Source organism: Cyprinus carpio, chromosome B16, assembly GCF_018340385.1.
Source record: "Cyprinus carpio isolate SPL01 chromosome B16, ASM1834038v1, whole genome shotgun sequence".
NCBI classification, from domain to species: Eukaryota; Metazoa; Chordata; class Actinopteri; order Cypriniformes; family Cyprinidae; genus Cyprinus; species Cyprinus carpio.
In genome coordinates, this window is record NC_056612.1 from 25,535,067 (window position 1) to 25,556,600 (window position 21,534).

The 21,534-nt window shown below is 33.8% G+C and overlaps 1 protein-coding gene across 1 annotated transcript in view; it reads right to left on the reverse strand.

The window, feature by feature from the left end:
- LOC109105484 (CUB and sushi domain-containing protein 3-like) overlaps positions 1-21,534 on the reverse strand; it is a 242,628-nt gene that overhangs the window by 127,896 nt on the left and 93,198 nt on the right. Inside the window, 7 exon segments of the mRNA XM_042741717.1 lie at positions 560-686; positions 5,920-6,111; positions 11,848-12,004; positions 12,462-12,631; positions 13,650-13,838; positions 17,925-18,140; positions 19,138-19,254. Coding sequence (XP_042597651.1) covers positions 560-686; positions 5,920-6,111; positions 11,848-12,004; positions 12,462-12,631; positions 13,650-13,838; positions 17,925-18,140; positions 19,138-19,254 — 1,168 coding nt within the window.

The window sequence follows — 21,534 nt, forward strand, 5'->3', positions numbered from 1 at the left end:
AAAAGAAACTAATATGACAGTTTGAAAAACGTTATTATTCTGCTGATTAGCTCATGCTACTATGGCAAAAAATTACACACTTTATCTTTATTGGACCTGAGCTAACATGAACTAACAACTAACAGTTGTATTTGTATTTGCTAAAGTATTAACTAACATTAATGCATTGACTAATGTTAATTAATGAGACTGTATTGTAAAGTGTTACCAAATAATGATTTAAAGCAGACTTTCAATCATTTATTTATTGAGAAAGCTTGTCCCTCATGCAGCACCGTAAACAGGTCAAAGACCTCAATCATAACAAAATAAGATGACATTTTCCAGCATGTAGAGGTAGATATACTTCAATTGAGGTCAGAGTCAATGCAATCTGTTTAACATTAATAAGCCTGACTCTCTCCTGTGCAGTTCCTCAAATGAATGCTCTCTAAATAACCATTATGGCTTTCAGCAATATGTGCTTCAATATCACCAAGACACTGACAGTATGCATCAGGCTAAAATATTAATTAATATCTCGCTAGTGACTTAATGAGCTGCGTTAATAATCAGTCACCTGACAGTGTTGCCGGAGTCCACCTCGATGGTCCACGTGCAGCGGAGGTTGTTGTCATATGGAAACGGGTATCCGGGAGACAGTATCCGTCCGGATGACTCACCTTTAAAACTTCCCCCACACTCCGCTACAATAGATCAAAACAAGAAGTTATTGCGCTGTCAACTCCCACCCACGAAGATGATGTATTCAGTCAGAGCTTTCTTTCTGCTGTTAATGATGAGCTCTGCGGAGACTCGGGCCGCTGCTGGATCAGACATGACCACGCCGCCCCCTCACCCTCCCGACGTGGCCGTGCAACAATGGGCCGTAATTATGCATGCACGAGATGCCGCTTTTAACGACGTTGCTTGTGCATGTCATTAATTAAACGTTAAAACTCTGTCCACGTTATTTATGAGCTCGGCCTTGCATGAAAAGCTGTGGACTGCTGCATATATCACAAAAATAAAGGAAGTATTATCATATTCATTACGGCAGTCTGAGACACAATATCTGCACTACATCGCTCATTAAAGCACTTGTTTCTGTAGCACATTATGGATCAGCCTGAGCAACCGCTCTTCTCATAAGCGAACAGGATTCCTCGTGACAAAGAAACTACTGTCATTACAATGGTAATGTAATGAACGCAGAGAAAGCCCAGACAAACACTCGAAAAAGACAGCCGCCCCTAGAGATTATTATGTCTGATATATTTTCAATGGCCTCTTTAGAGCTGAAGTGTCTCTTTTTTTTAATACTTTCATAAATTCAAGTTCAGTAGGCATAGACAACTAAGTAAACCATTCCCCTGAATCAAAACATTGCTCTTTTTACTTGCGCACCATTAGTGTAGAGCAACAGTTTGAATCAACCAATCACATGAGTTTAGGGCAGGACTTTGCATTTGGAACCAATGGAAAAGCAGGTTGAAGGTTTGGGAAACCTGTTAGAGAACAGTAAATATTTTAGCAATTCCTTTTTTAAATTAATTTGTCTTACAACATGATCATTAAAATGAAATGCAAAATGGTGAAACTGGTTAATAGAACATAGAAAAGCAGATATTTTGAATAATTCTGGTAATCAAACAGTTGATGGTCCTCACTGACTTCAATAGTATTTCTTTCCTTACTATGGAAGTCAGTAAGGGCAAACAACTGTTTGGTTCTTCAAAATTCTACAAAATATCTTATTTTGTGTTCAACATAAGAAACTCAGGTTTGGAACGATATGAGAGTGAATAAATGATGACAAAAATTTCATTTTAGGTGAGCTAGAAATCTTATTTACCTCTAAATTCTACATATTAGCACTCTGAAAGTGCAATTTGGCAACAAAAGTGTACATATTAGTACCTTTTGAAAGAGTTCAAACCAATGACAGTTTTGTAGCTTTTATATATGATATTATGTGTTAAAAATGCATCTTGAAACAAAAAAATGCATGTAATTCGTCAGCGATCCACTTAAAACAATAACCAGGTTGTGAGACTACAGACCAGCATTAGCAATGAAGCCTTAATAATGCATGTAAAATAATGCAGCCTGAAAGTGCACAAACTATTTTTTCTTAAAACGATCCAATTCGCATAAGCTAACGACCAAGACTTCATGATATTATGATCACTATATGTGGTTCAAACATGCATGACAAGTGACCTCTAACCCAGAGTATGAGCAAAAGTAAAAGCAACACAGGACACCCTAGGACACCTTATCAACCACCTAGCCACATCTTAGCAATCACTCAAGCAACTTAGAACCCCTTAGTAGAACCCCTTAGCAACCAATCCTAAACCCCTTGCATTATATAGCGTCAAATTGTGCTTGCTGGAAATACTACTTTATTTTTACACATACAGCACTAAGGTCTCTAAAAACCCAGATAGAATGATTAAAAAAATCTATCTTAGCAGAAATAACAGCAGAAAGTAAAGTGTATGGTGAACAACTACCTGCTTAGTAATTGAGGAAAAATACCAGAACCTAGAAAAATTAATATTTTATACTGCATTTTATAATTGCATGTGATCTGTTTTGTGAAGAGGGAAAATAGCTTTATAAAGTGAGGCATTTATCAGCTAGCTTTTGCATGAAATATTTAACACAGCCTCAATGTGCACCATTTTGATGTCTAAATTCCCAAGGCGCTGTCATAAGAGCAAGCAGACCCCCGAGGCGAGCTTCCAGCATCTGCTCACCGGATACCGTCAACAGAGAGCACGGCTACTTCATCCTGACTGCTCTATTCTTCATCAATTAAATCATACAAAAGGCAAGTACATGCTGGACTCGTAAATACTGATGACTGTATGAGACCAATCAACTTGCGTGAAGTTCTTTTATAGTTTGCAAGGGATTGAAGCATTTTGAGGCTTTTTTCTTTGATCTACCTGTGCTGACTACATATAAACTTGCATTTCTGATAAAAAAAGCAACAAAGTTTATATTTCAAGTTTATGTAATATATATTTATATTCTATTTACTTTATTGTGAGTTTATATCTTACAAATCTAACAGTACAACTCACATTTGTGGGTTAATACCACAAAATTCTGAGAACAAATAAAGTCAGAATTGTGAGAAAAGTCGCCAAAAAAAATAAAAATAATAGTAATTATTTATTTTTTTATTTTTATTCAGTGGAGGAAACAAGCTTCCATAGTTCACAAATTGACTAAATAATCATTTCAAGATCTTATATATTTTTTTCGATGGGCAATACTAATCTGCACAACCTGGTTATTGTTTTTTATTTGGGCAACTGACAAATAATATGCATTTTTATCAACATATAATTTAAAAAGTTATACATAAGAAAATATGTTTTTATGTGCTATAACTGGCTTGAACTTTTTGTAGTTCAAATGGTCATGCAGCACCACAAATTCATTTTTAAAAGTATAAATAATCCATATGGTCTCTCAATTAATTTGGGGTCATAAAAACAGCATGCTGGATAATTAAGAATTTATACAAGAATAAAATAATGTCAACTGAGGGTAGAGCAGCCCATACAGCCATGCTTAACGAGTATGAAAGTACCCAAAACATACTTGTACTGATAACCAGCAAACAATATGCTTTAACTGGCTAATGCCTTGCAGGGAAAACTAGTGGAAGAGCATGCAGATGTTGTAAACAATAATTTAATGCGATTAACAAATTAAGAATTTAAAGCTTCTCAGTTGTCTACAATCATGCAGCTGGTGGCCGAATCGCCATCCTGGACAACATCCCATTCTGGGAAGCAGCAAACAGCATCCAAAACACAACATATGCTGGTCTTTTCAACATGGTAATTCTAAATATTCACTCTCCAAATGAGTATGTACTCAAAAAACATTTTCCCCGTGAGTATTTCATGTTTGCACTGTATAAATCTCAAGGCTACGTGAACAAGAGATTATCTAGTCATTAACAGTACAAGCTCTTATAAGCACATTAAACGCAGGATTTGAGCAATCAACCAATCTCTGATTAACAATGCAAATGAATCCTTGAACAGCAAAATACAAACAACCAGTAAACATCAAAGATTGCATTGCTAAGCTAAATGTTTTGTAGTTCTCAACTGACCAAATAAGCAAGCGACAGTAAGATGAATTGGTGCACGTTAACAGTCAACAAGAAATCAATGTTGCAACCAACATGCTTAATAAACTTTCCTTTAAAAATAACTTGATAAAACTCTGAAATTACTTCACATTTACAACCTACATCTTGAATCTCATATAAAAAAAAAAAAACTAAACATATCTTTATAAAACTTTTATTAATTTCTTTAAATGCATTAATTCATTTGTTTGTGTGTGTGTGTGTGTGTGCGTGTATATATACATATATATATATATATATATATATATATATATATATATATATATATATATATATATATATATATATATATATATATATATATATATATATATATAAGTATATATAATATTAGAATTGCTTAGTTTTAAACAAACTCTTCCTAGAGATCAGACGTGCAATCTGGCAAGTCCTTGGTGGCCTGAGAAATTCTGATGTTTCGCCACGGGAATAGAAGTTGTTGTAACTCAGCCATACAATATCGGATCTGCCTCAAAGTTCATAAATTCAATAAGAGTCCTGGCCTGAACACATCTAAAGTCCAATATTCTGTTACAATTATAAAGCCACCTGTTGGCAACAGGAAATGTCATGTCTTACACCAACTCAAACATACCATGTTCAGACTGCACCAAACTTCATATGTTTGATAAATATCCTGGCCTGAAGACGTCTACCTGCCAATATTCAGTTACAGTCATAGCGCCACCAGCTGGCAGCACAAAGTTTGGCACATGTAAATAACTTCAACATATTCCTCCTTTATTTAAGACTTTAAATGCATATTGCTCACCATTCACTGAGACCCTTTCAACCCTGCTTGCAGCTTTAATTTAATTTCTAATTTCTATATTATACAAAATGATTTGCATGTTAACAGTCAACAACAAAAAATCTTGAATCATGAAAAATTAAATACTTTAATTATTTTAGAAATAAAAAATCATTTTAATTTATTCAATTTATTTATAAATAGCATTTAAATATTTAAAAATATTTATTATAAAAATATATAAATTTATTACAATTTAATTAAAATGTATTTAATTTTTCAAGGCACATTAACATTGTAGTCTGTATAAAATAATTATGAAAAGTGCTGTGAAAACTGTTAGTTGATGCTACCTAATGCAACTAATGGCAATGAACTGAACCTTACTGTAAAGCATAACCGTGGTTTACTTAAAGTTGTCTATGTACATTAAAATGGGATAAAAGAAAGTACTCAAAATCAGAAAAATTACATCAGCTTTAGTCTTGTGTTTACATGAAGCAGTCATAGAAGGTGAACAAAACAGGACAATTACACAAATCCTCACAATGCATTGGGATCAAAGTTTAATTGGGTAAAACGTGTAAGATGGTGAAGGACTAAAAGCAGGCTGTAAACACATTAAACATGGAGCTGCCGGTGCAGGACGCGTGACAGCCACATTCTCGCAGATCAATTATTCACAACAAAAACATGCAAGGTATTTGTAGACACACAACGAACACAGCTGCAACTGCAATTAAGTGGAATCCATGTAAAGATAAATGCTCAGGATTAAGGATGCACATGCCAGTGGCTGTGTTTGGAACAAAACACTAGCTTACTACTAATTGAGTACTGCACATATGGTACAATGCATGCTATTTTTAAATAGTATGTAATGAAAATGCATTGCTGTTTCATATATATATATATATATATATACTGTAGATAAGTATGCTAGTAAGATATTCTGAACGCAGCCGATGTCTCGTCCTGCTGCATGTGAAGGGTTGCAATGGATTACCTATGCATGAGGGGAGCGGGTGGTCCCACGTCCGTCTCTCGCCCGTCATACATCTCAATATGCTGCTGCCATGGAGACTGTAGCCAGGATCACAGTGATACGTGACCACGCTGCCAGCAAAGTGGCCTTGGTCGCTGACTTTGGATCCAAACTGAGGCACACCGGGTTCGTCACAATGAGAAAGTTCAAAACCTGGAGGAGAAAAGCATGTGAAAGAGGAACATCAGTGGGTGTTTTAAGTGCTCCCAGGGGGCGGTTTTAGTTTTTTTTTTAGATGTTAAGATTATTGCAATATGAAGGTCACATTAAAACATCTTTTAAAACTTGCTTGGAAACATCTTACCATTCCTTCATTTTTTTTTCTTTCAGCTTTTATTTATTTATTTTTTTACTCATCTCAGCCCCATACTTTTAATCTTAAAACATGAAAATTCCTATGAAAATATTTTGTATTATTTAGTATCACCAATAGGTAATATTTTGAATATATACATACATACATAAAATTCTAAATATTACCTATCAATTATATTTTAGTAGCACATTTTTGTAATTGCATTGTGTTTTTGTCTTTTTTATTTATTTTTTTACTCGTATTTACTATTATTTTGATTCTTTTATTACTTCAAGTAATAAAAACAAGAAATGTTGTTATTAATCTGTATTAATCTGCATTTATGGGTTTTATTTTATTTAGTTTTAGCTATTTTAATACTTCAAGTAATAAAACAAGAAATGTTGGTTTGGCAACTAGATGAAATAACAGATTTCTATTTTATTTAATTTTATTTAATTAATTTTTTTATATTAAACCATGATTTAAAGGGTAATATTAAACATTTCAATATTTATTGGATCAAAATTTATTATGTGCTTTTACAAAAATGACTCAAAAAATTTTTTTGAAAGTTATCAATGAGATTAAAGTACACTGTAAGTAAAAATCTAACACCAAACACAAAAAATATATACATTATTTAGGATAGTATTAGTGTTCCTGTGGCTCAGTGGTAGAGCACTGTGTTAGCAGCGCAAACAGGGAACACATGTTAGGTAAAAAATGTTAGCCTGAATGCACTGTAAGTCGCTTTGGATAAAAGCATCTGCTAAATGCATAAATGTAAATGTCGTAGGATGTAGGATACATAAAACGCAAGCATAAAAAAGCATAAAAAATTATTTTTTAAAAAGTGTCTATTCCATCACAAAATGTTATCAGACATCAGGGAGGAAAAAAGACAAACCGAAATATATTAGACAGAGTGTGAAATGTGTGTTTTACGAATATTTACTTTCTAAACATGATCAAAGGTGGCCACAGTTGAAGAAACGCCCAACCAACATGTCAGAGACCACCCAGCAATGTGTGGAATTACACCAAGCTGCTTGAGTTCAAAATACAGTACAAGATCAGAAGATGTACATCCAAACATGCTTGCTGAGCATTTAATTTCAAAACCATGGGTATTAATATGAAGTCGTTCCTTCCTACTGCTACTGTAAAAAACGGTCCACTCTTCAGGAATGGCTTTCCACTAGATGTTGGAACAAGGATGTAGGAATTCACTCATTCAGACAAACCAGCAGTACTGTATGTGTAAAGCTAAAAGAGCAAATCCCATGAATCAAAAGGGGAGCCCAGATACCTTTGACCATATAATGTGTAAAAAAGACATTTCAAAAGGATTTCCAAATAGCTTTTCTGCTTCATAACAATCATATCAATCATTTCAACAAAGTTAACCTCTGAAACCAACTGAACTGCAGGGCTGAAAAATTGTCCCCGAGCGTCCAAATGAAGTTTCCCACTCTCTCCTTTCTGATTTGTACAATTAAATTTTACAAGCAAACACAATTTCCTGTGTATTTCCTATGTCATATGCAATTACAGTGAACAGGAGCACAAACAATATCATTCCAACCATTTAATCCTAATCAGATCTTAACGAGAGAATGATACAGCTAATTAATTCATTAAAACTAGGTGTGGGTGAAAGAATCACAATCCAAGCCCACCAGGAGTTACTCTCCCAGCGGAGAAACACATGGTGTTATGAAATTCACTTTGAGTATGCATAATGTAACCTTGTTATACACATAACACAAAGAAATAAATCCACAGCCAAAATAATATTCACATTGATATGAACATGCAGCCTGATAATACTGCGGGACAATAACACGAACAATACTGTGCCTGCTAATTAAGACTTTATTGACAGGAGATGAAAATACAGGGGATGTTATAGAGAGTTTATGGATAACCGTGGATTTATTCAGCTCTAGAATCTAGTCTTGTGTGAAAACTCATATCAAATCAGACAGCACTAGCAGAATTAATCAAGAGAATATCGCATTCATGTTATTGACACACAGTAAACTCAGAGAGTACAGTACTTTTGACTACTGGCATAAAATTGGCAGATTATTCTGCCCACTTCAACATGTACAGTAGCAGCCCACCACTACATGTGAAAGTGGGCAGAATAAGATGAGAGTTTATGACAGACTTAACAACACTGCTTTTTATATACATTATTGGTCAAAAAATGGAAATAATGAAACAAAAAAAATATAAAAAATGCTTTTGAAACATATCTTATGTTCACCAAGGCTGTATTAATTTGATTAAAATACAGTAAAACATTAATATTCTGAAATATTATTACCATTTTAACAAATTGTTTTCTAATTGAATGTGTTTTAAAATACATTTCATTCTTGTGATGACCAAGCAGAATTTTCAGAAAACATTCTAATATGATGATTTGGTGATCAAGAAACATTTCTTATTTTTAGGAATGCTGAAAGCAGTTTTTGTAGCTCAATAGGTTTTTTTTTTTTTTTTTTTGGTGGAAACTCACCACATTTGAATTTACATTTTATTTGATGCATTATATTTTATAAAACATATAATATTTTATGTGTGAAAGTGTAATATAATGTACTCTAATGCAATTTTAATGCAGTGTAATGCAATATAATATATTATGATGCAATTGCACATTTTATTTGATGCCTTATGTAATATAAAACAATATTTAATGTATGAAAGTTTTTTGATACATTTTGTTACTAGAAAAAAATATATATTATAATATAATGTAATGTAATGTAATGTAATGTAATTTGGGCAAACTGTTCCGATATTTAATATGTGATTATTTTTTTATTATTATTTTTTATGCTTTTTGCTACAGGAAATATAATATAATATATTATAATATAATATAATAATCTGGGCAAATGATTCCTTGAAAAGAAATGTTTTTTTTGTGTTTTATCATATTCAGGTTTTTTTTTTTTTTTTAATGCTGGCTGTTACTGGAAATTATTCTATTATATTACATTGTACTATATAAAAAAAATATAGTAAGTGAATATATATATATGTATATATATAATATATAGGCAAAATATTCCTTTAAAAGATACATTGTTCAATTATATTTAATGTTTGATGCTAGTTACTGGATATTATATAATATTATATTTCCTATTATATTCTATTACATTACATTACATTGTATTATATAAAAATATACTAACTACAGATACATTGATACACAGACACAAGATACATTGTTTAATAATATTTAATGTTTGATGCTAGTTACTGGATATATATAATATATCTATTTTCTATTTTCTTCTATTATTTTATATGATCTTATTTTATAAAACATGAAACAAATCAACTAAGTGAAATGGCGTGCAACTAAATAGGGTGAACAATTCCTTTAATGGACACTTTGTTCTGAGTTTTCACTTTTTCTTTTTTAGCACAGCTAAGGTCAAAATCCAAATGCATGGGATGTAATTCAGCATGTTATCAGTGCCTGATAGACAAATGAGAGGCTGTTAGTGCCACGCAGTAAATGAGCAAGTCCATCTGAACGCCTCCAGCGCTGGGCATTAGCAAGTCACTCCTCCATTGTCAAAGAGCCGAAGCGGTGCTCAGTACCGCCGTTAATCTCATTCACAATCATGTTTCCCTCACGCTGGGACGTTACCATTACGCTACGACCAGCTATAACCCTGCTGCAGAGCCCTGCACGCTTTATGATTAAGATATCAAATAATATGGCACTGAGAACTGTGGTAGACACATTAGAAAACTTCTCATGAGAAAAGAAAAACCTATAATTTCAAACAAAGGAAATTAAGAGTCTCTGTGCTTTCTCAATGGCACTAATAATCCATGCATAAGATGCCGCTAATTCAAAGGGTTTCATTACAAAAGCAATAAACCATGTGTGTGGCGCAGTGAGTGCTGGGAACAATTATACAGTTCAAGCAGACAATGAAATAAAGATATTAATCCAGAAATGAAAATTAATTGAGCTAATATATTCCACTGTGAGGTGAGAGGTGGCTTATGACACAAAGACTGAGTGTGAGCAGGAAATCTCATGCACATCTGTCCGCATCCCTACGTAGAAACGTACACAAAGCATCCAAAATGAACTAATTATTACACCTGCCCATAAAACTGTATTTCACATTATTATTCCAAATAAATATTTTGTGAAATGTAATGTGGCAATCAATGACATCTAGATTCGCTCCTGTCATTTACATCCACAATGGTCAGATTATCATTCTTATAATCTGATAAAACATCCTAAATTTCAGTTCCTATTAAAAATAGTTTCTTACAGTTTTGTAAATCACTCGTACTAACAAACAGTAACATTTTATTTACTTACCAAAGCCAATTTTTAATGATGTTAGACACTTAGTGCATGTTCATTTCTGACTATTTTTGTACAATATCAAATGTATACTAAATGTACACCTTTAGATGTACAATACTGTTCAATTTTAGAGTTGGTAAGATTTATTTTGAAAGAAAGAAATGAATACTTTTATTCAGCAAGGACGCATTAAATCGACCAAAATTGAAAGGTAAAGACATTTATAATGTTAAAAAACTAATTTCTATTTCAAATAAATGCTGTTCTTTCTAGCTTTCTATTCATCAAAGGATCCTGAAAACAATGCATCACAGTTTTTTATAAAAAATATGCAGCCTAACTGTTTTCAACATTGATAATAATCAGAAATGTTTCTTGAGCAGCAAATCAGCATATTAAAATGAATACAAAAAAATCAAATAACTCTTAATAACTGGTGCATAAAAAAAAAAATAAATCTTTGCGTCACATTTTTCACATTTTTTAAATACATTCAAATAGAAAACTATTATTCTAAATTAAAACAATATTTCACAATATCACTATTTTACTGTATGTTTGATAAAAATAAATGCAGCCTTAGTGAGCATAAGAGACTAATTTGAAAAAAAAAAAAAAAAAAAAAATTCTTATGAAACCCAGAGTTTTGATTTAATCTTTAAGAAGACTAAAAACGTTGGAACTTTAGCAAGGGTGCAGGAGTTCAGCAATCAGACACATTCCCACAGCGGACTCTCATTTATCAGTAAATTATGGCGAAGCATTGTGCGAGAAAAGCCATTTTAATTGCAACTTCATGAAATCCAGATGGGACTAATAAAAGTACAGTCATTTGCAGTCTTACTAGGACTGAATTTAATTATCATCAAAGCTTATCATGTCTGAAATATTAGTGAAACGCTGTTGATGTTACATGTCCCACTCGATTACTGCTTCTGTTAGCTTGTGGGAGACACTAGACTAGTTTCAGGAGTTTCTGAGCTCTTAACAAGAATATTAACACTCCAAATGAACTCAGTTCAACTGATGTCTGCAGCAAGTGCCTAATGAACGCAGGTTGATTTTATTTTCACTTTTCGGTAATAAAAGCTACACCACGGAGGCAGCTTGCGAAGGGCTACTTAAGTCATGTAAACTAAGACTGGTTGTGACAGATTAAAGACTGGAAGCTCTAATGTGTGTGTGTTTCTACAAGCGGTTTGGAAGAAATTAAGAGTATGAGAAGACTTACTGGTGTAAACCATCTTAAAACCCTCGGCCGTATCTTCTTGATCAGAATAAAACTCCAGCCACAGGTGATTTGACGTGCTGGTCAATGACTGACCCAACAAAGAGGAACCCGAGAAACCTCCCAGAACTTCTGCCGTGTTGTCTGGACCATCATACAACTGGGAAAACAGACCAGAAAAGTCTATAAAGTTTCTCAGCTAATGAAATACGCTCTAAGAATGTTTTAGTAATGTTATGAAAACTATCAGAAATCCATTTTTTTTTAAACTTTAAAAACATTTTATCTTGGTTATGGGAATGTAACATTTTCATCATTTTGCAAACATTATGGGAATGTTACTTTCAAATGTTCTCTGAACCATCTTAAACAAATAGCAAGAAAACAATTAAACGCTCAAATAAAATGGCAGAAAAAACGTTGGGTTTGCGTTAATGTGTTGCTAAGCAAACAATACACTGTTTTAAGCATTAATATGCATTGCAAATAGAAGAATATTGCATAAAAAAATTACATTTTCAATTAAATTAAGTGTTTTTGGCACAGTGTTTTAGAATCAATTGAATGTGTGTTGCAGACTTGTACAAACTGGCAAACAGTGTATAGGTAATATTTACTTTGAGAACGTCGCCTTGAGCCAGATTAAAGGTGCTAGCTGAGATGTTGATTCCTTTTCCTGCTTGTACTTGAATGTTGTAGATGCACTCGTGGTTGTTCTCGTAATTGTTTGGGTAGTTTGGGGACAACAGAACACCGGCGTTCTTGGAAACGGTTGAGCCGCACTCAGCTATGGACAATGGGGAACCGTTACATACAAAAAAAAAAATCAATAAAAAAAAAGTGTAAATTTGGGGAAATAAAGGAAAAAGCAAAAATTTAGGTATCCAGAAGGACAAAATATCATCAAAACATGCAGTAGTAAAAACACTGAATATTTGGTCACTCATTAGTTGCATTAGAGTCAGTACTGTATCAATGCAATGTGCTCAATTTTTGAAGAAAAATCATCTGCAGTTTCTCTTTTATGACACATTATTTGATTTCTCTGCCAAAGGGTAAGAAATTGTACTCAAAATTGGATTAAAAAAAGTCGATAAATAACCACATTTATTTCCATAACTAGATGCCAATCAATTAATTAAACATGAAACATGTTTTGCATTTTATAATACCATTACCATTTAAAATGTTAATCATGAAGCACTATTTTAGTAAATAGTAGTATATTCATAGTATACTATAAATACACTCTAAAAATTATTTCTTAAAGGTGTAAATAAAACAAAGATTGTAGTACATTTTACAAGAAAACACTACTTCAGTCTAAGAAAAGTCTCAACATTGTTTTAAAAAAAATGCCTAATAACCATATTTACTTCCAAAACTAGGTGCAAATCACTAAATTAAACATGAAACTTATTTGCATGTTATAACTTTTAGGATAACACCACTTAAAATGCATGCTTTGCAAGTAGTACTATAAGTACACTCTGAAAAATACTTTTTGAAGATACTGGAGTACATTTCAGTAGAAAATACAATTGCAGTCTTTCTACTTCAGAATTTCACATTTAATTTAATGTATCTTTTGCAATTTCCAGCGAAATTTTGAGTGAAAATAGTTTTAAGTCAATTTCTTTTTTAGGTCTATAATATGTGGTATACAGTATACTGTGCAGCTTGCTTTGAGTAGTACACTATTACTCCATTTAGAACATAGAGTACAGCTCGTTGAGCTCGAATGCAACCATGGAGACTTGTCAAACTCTGGACATCCAAGCGAATGAGAGCAGCTGACCACGTACCCACACACCTTGGCAGAGGTGCACTCCATATGCGCCGCCCACCGCCCAGGCAAGAGATTTCTCGAGCACCCTGCAGGCGGTAACCAAGGTCACAGGAGAACGTTAGGGTGTCGCCGATGCCAAATCTGCCACCGCTGTGCCTGCCAAACTGGGGCACACCAGGGTCCTCACATGGCTCCAAATCATATTCTGAATGAAACAAACAGGCAAAAAGTTTAGCGGGAAACTTTCCTTGATGACCTCATTTGCTGGTGCATTATGCTATACAGGTTGAACCTTATTGTATGCTAAAACTTATTGTAATACAGCTTGCAGGATGTGACAAACAATTCATGTAAACTGTAAAAACTAAAGGAATAACTAACGGAATTCATTCTGAAACCTAGTGAGCTGCTGACATAGGCAGCATTTTTAAGGAATAGTTCACCCAGAAATTATTATGCACAGAAAATTTCCACATCCTCAGGCCATCCAAGATGTAGATGAGTTTGTTTCTTCATTGGAACAGATTTAGAGAAAATTAGCATTACAGCACGTTCATCAATGGATCCGCTGCAGTGAATGGGTGCTGTCAGAATGAGAGTCCAAACAGCTGATTAATATATAATATACAATAATCCACACAATTCCAGTCCATTTATGTCTTGTGAATTGAAAATGTATGTATTTGTAATGAACAAATCTATCATTAAGACTTTTTCAACTATGAAAAATATGAGTCCTCTATCCATAATATTGCTTTCTCCAGTGAAAAAGGTGTCTCATCTCAATCAGGAGAGAAATCTGCACTGATCAAGCATGGTTTACAAGCAAAAGCAGTCCAAACCTGTTCTAAAGAAATATGTTGTTGGATTTTGATGTGAGAGGACAACGGGAGATTGACTTTTTCACTGGAGAAAGCATTATCATGGATTATGGATAATGGATATTTTAGTCAGAAGTGAGAGTTTAAAGTCAAAACCTCTTAATGATGGAGTTTTCTCTTGCAAACACACCTTTTTCGCTTCACAAGATGTGAACTGATGGACTGGAGTGGTGTGGATTACTTGTGAATTACTGTGGTGTTTTTATCAGCTGTTTGGACTCTCATTCTGACGGCACCCATTCACTGCAGAGCATCCATTGGTGAGCAAGTGATGGAATGCTACATTTCTCCAAACCTGTTCTGATAAACAAACAAACTCATCTACATCTTGGATGACCTGCGTAAATGTTCAGCAAATTGACATTTTTGGATGAACTGTTCCTTTAAGAATCACTGATGCATTGTAGATACTGCAAACAGTAAGCAGCTTAAAAAATAAGCAGAAATAAAACTCTATTGCTAAAACTCTAAAATTGCTATTAAATGTCCAAAAAGTACTGATAAAAAAGTAACATTAAAAAAGTTTTTTTTGTCTTTTTCTGTACTTTGTGTTTTTGTGCTTAAAGGGATGCACTATTAGCTTAGTAACTTGTTAACGTCCCATTCTATAGGAAATATTTTTAATACTTATTTGCCTGAGGAGTGCTAATTACTGTAAATTATGCAATAACATTTAAATTATTGTCAAGTATTTGGCAGAAGAATTGTCACAATAATTGTTATTAAAGTGTTTTCTAATTTATTTCTGATAAAAGACACCCAGGTCTTCTTTTTGCTTTATTTAGCATGGCACTCCAGTTTTGATCTTCAACCAATGTCTCATTTAACATCACATCCTGATTCACAGAGTAAACAGAGAGCGAACTTTTACCCTCGGTTATCTGCAAACACTCAAACAATCAATTAGAGCTGTGATAGAAACAGTGTGAATCATTTCCACATATGTAAATGATATGCAATGATATGGTTAGCGTACGACCGCAGCTGCGTTTTCAATTATATCCCGGCGCTCGGTGCAGAGGAGCAATGAGTTCATATGTTCGATGGTCGATGGCAATGACGTGAATTGCTTGTTTGTCACTTTTGCTTCCTCTGAGCTCTAATATCAAATTTTCAAATCTATTTAGAAACCTGATGTGTTCAGCATATGAAAGCTTCCACCTTGTCTCTCTGTGCTGTACAGAAAATTGAATAGATTTCATATTACGTAAAAATATCAGTTCTCGTCCTTGAACTTTCAACATTAATGCTGGAATGTTAATGGTGGAAAGCTTTTGTCTGCAGTTTCATGCCTGATATTTTTCGCATTATGCATGTCTGCTTGTGTCAATCCCATCAATATTCAGTACCAGAAAAAGGTCAACCGCAGTTTTCATTGGGGAATATATATTAGGCTAATACAGGAACTTGGCTTCTGGATAATTGTATGGGTACTCATAACTCAAGTCCTTAATTAATGTATATGATGGCTCAGTAAACATGAGCCAAACCCTATGGGCTTTTCTCACAACTTTCTTTTAGAACAGCATGTCCTCTAACAATGTATCATGCTGACCTAAAAGAAACAGTTCAGCCAAAAATGACAATTAAAATATATTTAATAGCTTATTTGAAATAAAGTTTTTTCCCCCATTAATTATAGTTTTAGGTAACGATAATAACCCTGTCTCTAACACGAAAGAGCTTGGAGATTAGTTGAATGGAAAATTAGCTGTGTAAAAATTCTTAACAATATTCCTGGGAAAACACACACACAGACACACACGGGATTGTAATGACATGGGAAAACATAAAAAAGAAAAAAAATTGTTTTAGGATGAACTACTCTTTTAAAAGGCTGTTATTGCTGTTAAAAGCAAAAAAGTTAGGTAACCATTTACTTAAAGTCTTTATGTGTAAAGCATTATAAAGGTATTCATAATGTACTTTGTAATGCATTACATAATTTCATAAATATTTCTAACCAAAGGTAAAATGCATTATAATATTTGAAGTTTTTTTAGTCATGTGTTTTAATGCATTATACTTTCTAAATGTGTTACAATGACTAGATAAATATTGTAATGAATTACAACTGTGGTTCTAATTATTCATGAGATTACTGAATGCATTATAAGGTGCATTACAAGGCATAATTTACACATTAAAACCAATACTAAATTTTCTTGTATAATGCATTATATATAAAGGCTTTAAGTAAAGTGTTAGCCAAAGTTACAGTAACCAGTCATGAACAGGTATTTGGTGCAACTGCTTTAAAATACGGTTGGCTTCCTGGTGGTTTCTCGACTATGAGCTCATATTTAGCTGTCAAATAGGTTTCTTTTCCACTTTTACGTTAAAAGGTGGATCAACTAATTCCATTAGACGGCAGCCCAGTTTAACCCAGTGCCCAGTGGGTATCCGTGGTGACCGTGCAGCGCAGCAGGATGATCCAGTGGGGATCTGTGACTAATGAAGAACGCAGCCCAAAGCCAGCTCTAATATCAGCCAGCAGTTCACCGCTAAAGTCTGACAAGAAGACTGCCGGCTACACTGATAAGTCTCAGACTTTCAATAAGCCACTGAGAAGAAGCTCAAGCTGTTGCCAATTGATTACCTTTATCAATGTACAGAGCACCATCTATATATAATTGCTGCTATGACTTTTCATAGAAACAGGCTTGTAGGCATTGATGACGACACCGACTGCTCTTGTCCTAGAATAACCTTCGATATTATCCTCAGATTAAGATTCATTATCATATCTTCTACTAAAGGATGGTAACGGCTATCACTCTCATTAAAAGAAAAAAAAATCATCCATATGTAAATTATTACACTGCTAGCAAATTTTCAAGTGTAAAAAGGTTTATCATTTCACAATGGTTTTACAAACAATCTGCACAGAAAATTGTGAGGATTGATGTTTATGTAACTTGCCACACTGAACTGATTACGTCAATTTATGTAAGAATGGTTTATGAATGATCAACAGAAAAATTCAATTTGCTTTGCTCAGAATAGCTGGCTCTGTTCGTAAACTGTTGCATCAAATTGAATGCAACAATTTACACTAAATAAGGTGGATTGCAGATGCTTTTTATCAGAATGGTGTGACCTCTAACAATGCATTACGCTGACCTTAAAGGAAGGTTTTTTATACTTTTTTGGTGCCTAGTGAAATGGAAAATTTTGTTTCCTTGAACAAAATAACATTGGGATGCACAAAAATTGCAAAATTTTTATTTTGGATTAACTATTTCTTATAATTTACAGTTATCCATTGCAAAAAAATATAAATGAATGAATTAGGGAATGAAGCAAATGAAACTAATTGAAAAAATATAAATGAATGAATGAATGAATGAATGAATGAATGAATGAATGAATGAACCATAAATTCAAATGGTATACACCGTTTCTTTCACCTGAAAAAGAGATGTTGAAACCCTGGAAGGAGATGGAAAAGTCTGAGATGAAGCGAAGTTGAGCCTTGAAGTTGCCGTAGAGCCCAGCGTTGACTGGCGGGGGTCGTTGCGAACCGGTGAGCCGGGCGAGGGGCCGCACAAAACTGCCGTTCTCCGTCAGGAGCAGGTAGTCATGGTGATCCTCCAGGTGAAACGCATGAAACGTGAACTGCACACCTGAGAAGAGGAGGCATCAGATGTGGACACCAATTATTTACTTCTACATCATGTAAAAAAAAAAATGACTTGGAATCTAAGAAAAAAAAAGGTGTTAAGTGGAAAAATTATGGCTGTGTCTTCAAATAAATGAAGGATAAAGATATCCATCTCATCAAATGCTTTAAACTAGGGATTATTATATTATTAAAGGTTACAATTAAGAGCAGAGTGCAAACTATTAAATTGCTATTTATTTTTAAATGTAATAATTACCACTCAAATTACAAAAAAAAAAAATGCTGTCATCATCTTGCCAGATTAATTTCAACATCCATTAACACATTACGAACAAGTAATGCAAAATATAATGAATATATAGGATAATACAGTGCATATAGATTTAAAAGTGGGTACTTTATCTTGAGTACATTTAAAAAAATAAATAATTAAAAACAAAACTGTACTTTAACTCCGCTACACTGTGACCTTCCTCTCATTACTTAATTTTAATGCAATATATTTAAATATATTCAAATCCAATCACAATCACTCTCTCTTTTTTACTGGGCAATAACGATGACCAAGCCTCATTCATGAATGAATCCCTCTTTTGAGAGACTCTGCTCAAGGCCTACATCAAACATGTCGCAAAACAGTCTGAATTGGTTCACAAATCAGTTTGAATGATTTGTTTAGTTACCCCCAAGCACTGAAACATCTGAAGCAGTTTCTCATTCGTACCGGGAAATTTACGAAAGTAGTTTTTTCATTGGATACTTTTTTACTCTTACTCAAGTAACTATTAGGATTATTACATTAACTTTTACTTGAGTAATTCTTTCTATAAATACTTTTACTTGAATAAAGTTTTTGGCTAGTCTACCCACCTCTGGTGTTCAGTAAATAAACATCCACACTTGAATGTGTTCATGGACACCAATAAGGCAGATCTGATGTCAAAAGCGAGACCTCATGTTCTACTGACAGCACAAGAAGAAATCTCCTGTGAACGTACCTTTGCCATGGCTGACCTCCAGAGTCCACGTGCAGTTTAATGAATTGGGATAGAGCTCTGGAAAGCCAGGAGAAAGGATGATGCCCTCTGGGCCCCGGACATCGCCTCCGCACAGAGCTGCAGGAAGACATGTGTGGAATATTAAAAAAGAACTGAAACTTTACAGGAAGCACATATGCAAAAGTTCTTGTATCACTTTTAGTGCTCCGTTTTGTGCAGGAATTCTGTTGAGATAAGCAGTGTTCAGCTGAGGGAATTCAAAGAGCAGAGCAACCTTCACCGGAAGTAAAAAAAATACCACTGAAAGGTTAACGAGAGTAACAACAAATTCTTCTACTTTGAGCTACTTTCCACCTGCCATTGTCTCTAGAAAAGGTCACACACTTTACTTTGTCACTGAAAGGTTTTCTATGAAAATGAATGAGTGCTACTGTCCATGCAAAACTCTCTGCCATGGTGCTAGGAGGTTATGGGTGATTGCATGAGCACTGCTATGCCGTTTCAAAGTGGTTGATCACTGGCTTGAGTCGGAAGAGTCCAACAACAGGTCTCGATGACATTCTTCTTCAATGCATGTCCGTGCATTTATTTTCAAACAAACGGTGTGTGACGTGCTAATTTTAAAACTTAGTCTTAGAAGCTTGTTCAAATCTTAGAGTATGAGCAACATTAATAATAACGCTTGGCTTAGTGAACAGTCCTAATAATACAGAATTTCTGAAACTCTAATTGCACACAAAAAGTAAACGCACATATGTCACTGAGATGTCTATAAAGCTATCAAAATCATGGGCTTGATTCCCAGGAAATGCATTAACACAAATAAAAAAAAAATGCACAAAAGTGTCTACCAGTTCTATAAATGATGTGTCAAAATAACAATTTTGCATAAGCCGTTTGTGAAAAGAAAGAGCAAAATCATTGTTAAAAACATTTATCTAAAATGATTGCAATTTTAGGTAAGAATGGTTTCATCACATCACTATTTAGGTAAGAAGTGGTTTTCTGAATTTGCACAGACATTTGTGTTTGGAATGGTCCAATATTCATGTAAAACGTCACACTAAACTGAATACGGCAATTTATGTAAGAATGGTTTTACAAATGATTTACAATAGAAAATAATTCTGCTTTGTTTGGCTCTTTTTGTAAAATGGTGCATTGGTGCATTGAAATGAATGTGGCAATTTACATGAAATCTGTGCAGACTGCAGATGAAAAATGAAATAAACAAACATGGGAATGCATGAACTCATTTAGAAAAATGCTTACAGCAAAAAAGTGTCTTCCAAATGCATAAATGATGCATAAATAATGTAAAAATTAAAAAGTACTTCACTCATGAATGCTTATCACATTCTATTTTATTAAATATTTCAGATTTGTGTGCCAACGAGAATGAATTTTGATACATTTTAAAATGTATAAACAAAGCTAAGTGTTGTGCTAACATCTGCCAAGGAATGTTGAAGTGACACTGCAGATGAAAAAAAAGAAGAAAAAGAAAATCACACGCATCGGATAAACTTTTGGTGATGAAAGCAATCAGAAAATCTGAAACTCGTGGCTCATCTCTAATTGTGAACACAATCTGTCAATTGAAAAGCGACTCAAGGTGTCTCAAGAAACCTTATCATAGGGTCTTCTACTAAACCAGAAGCTGAAATAGGCTAGTGGCATTATCTCAGCAGGGCTTAGGCTATTGATTGGGGCAAATATAGATCTTGAGCAATGGTCAAACCAAAGAAATACATTTTAGTCCCATGCTGCGACTTGACTGAAAACTAGTAACAGTCAGCGATAACATCATGAAATGGAACAGAAAATCATTCTGAATCCGAGCTAACATTTTCAAACATTTTAAGTGCTTAAATTAAACTGCTTTAGATGGGAAATGGCATGCTTTAGATTTATCTGCAAAATACTGATGTGTTCACTCTTTACTATTATGTCCACAATGAGACATAGGCCTGCAACCCAGTTCACATAATTTTTAATACATACTAAAAGTATGACGCACAAATCTTACACTGTATGTATATACAGTACAGTCAAAGTGCATGTGATTGTTGACTCTCAGTTGATTTAAATGGTATTAGCATATTGCTAAGATAATAAGTTGCACACAACTGTATTGGTAAAATACACCACTTTTAACAGGGTTAGTGTTATCTATATATTAACAGTCTTAAATAAATTACAAGTATAACTCACTGACTTCATCACAATGCATTTTGGGACCATCTTCTCCAAGAAGGATACCAAAAATTCATTCTGTCATAGTTTTTAACCAAAAGAAGGTATTCTAGAAGGCTAGGCTACATAACAAAGCTGTATCTATTCTTTCTTTTTGGTAGCAAACTTATTATGCCTTAAAATGCTGCAAAGTTTTGGAAC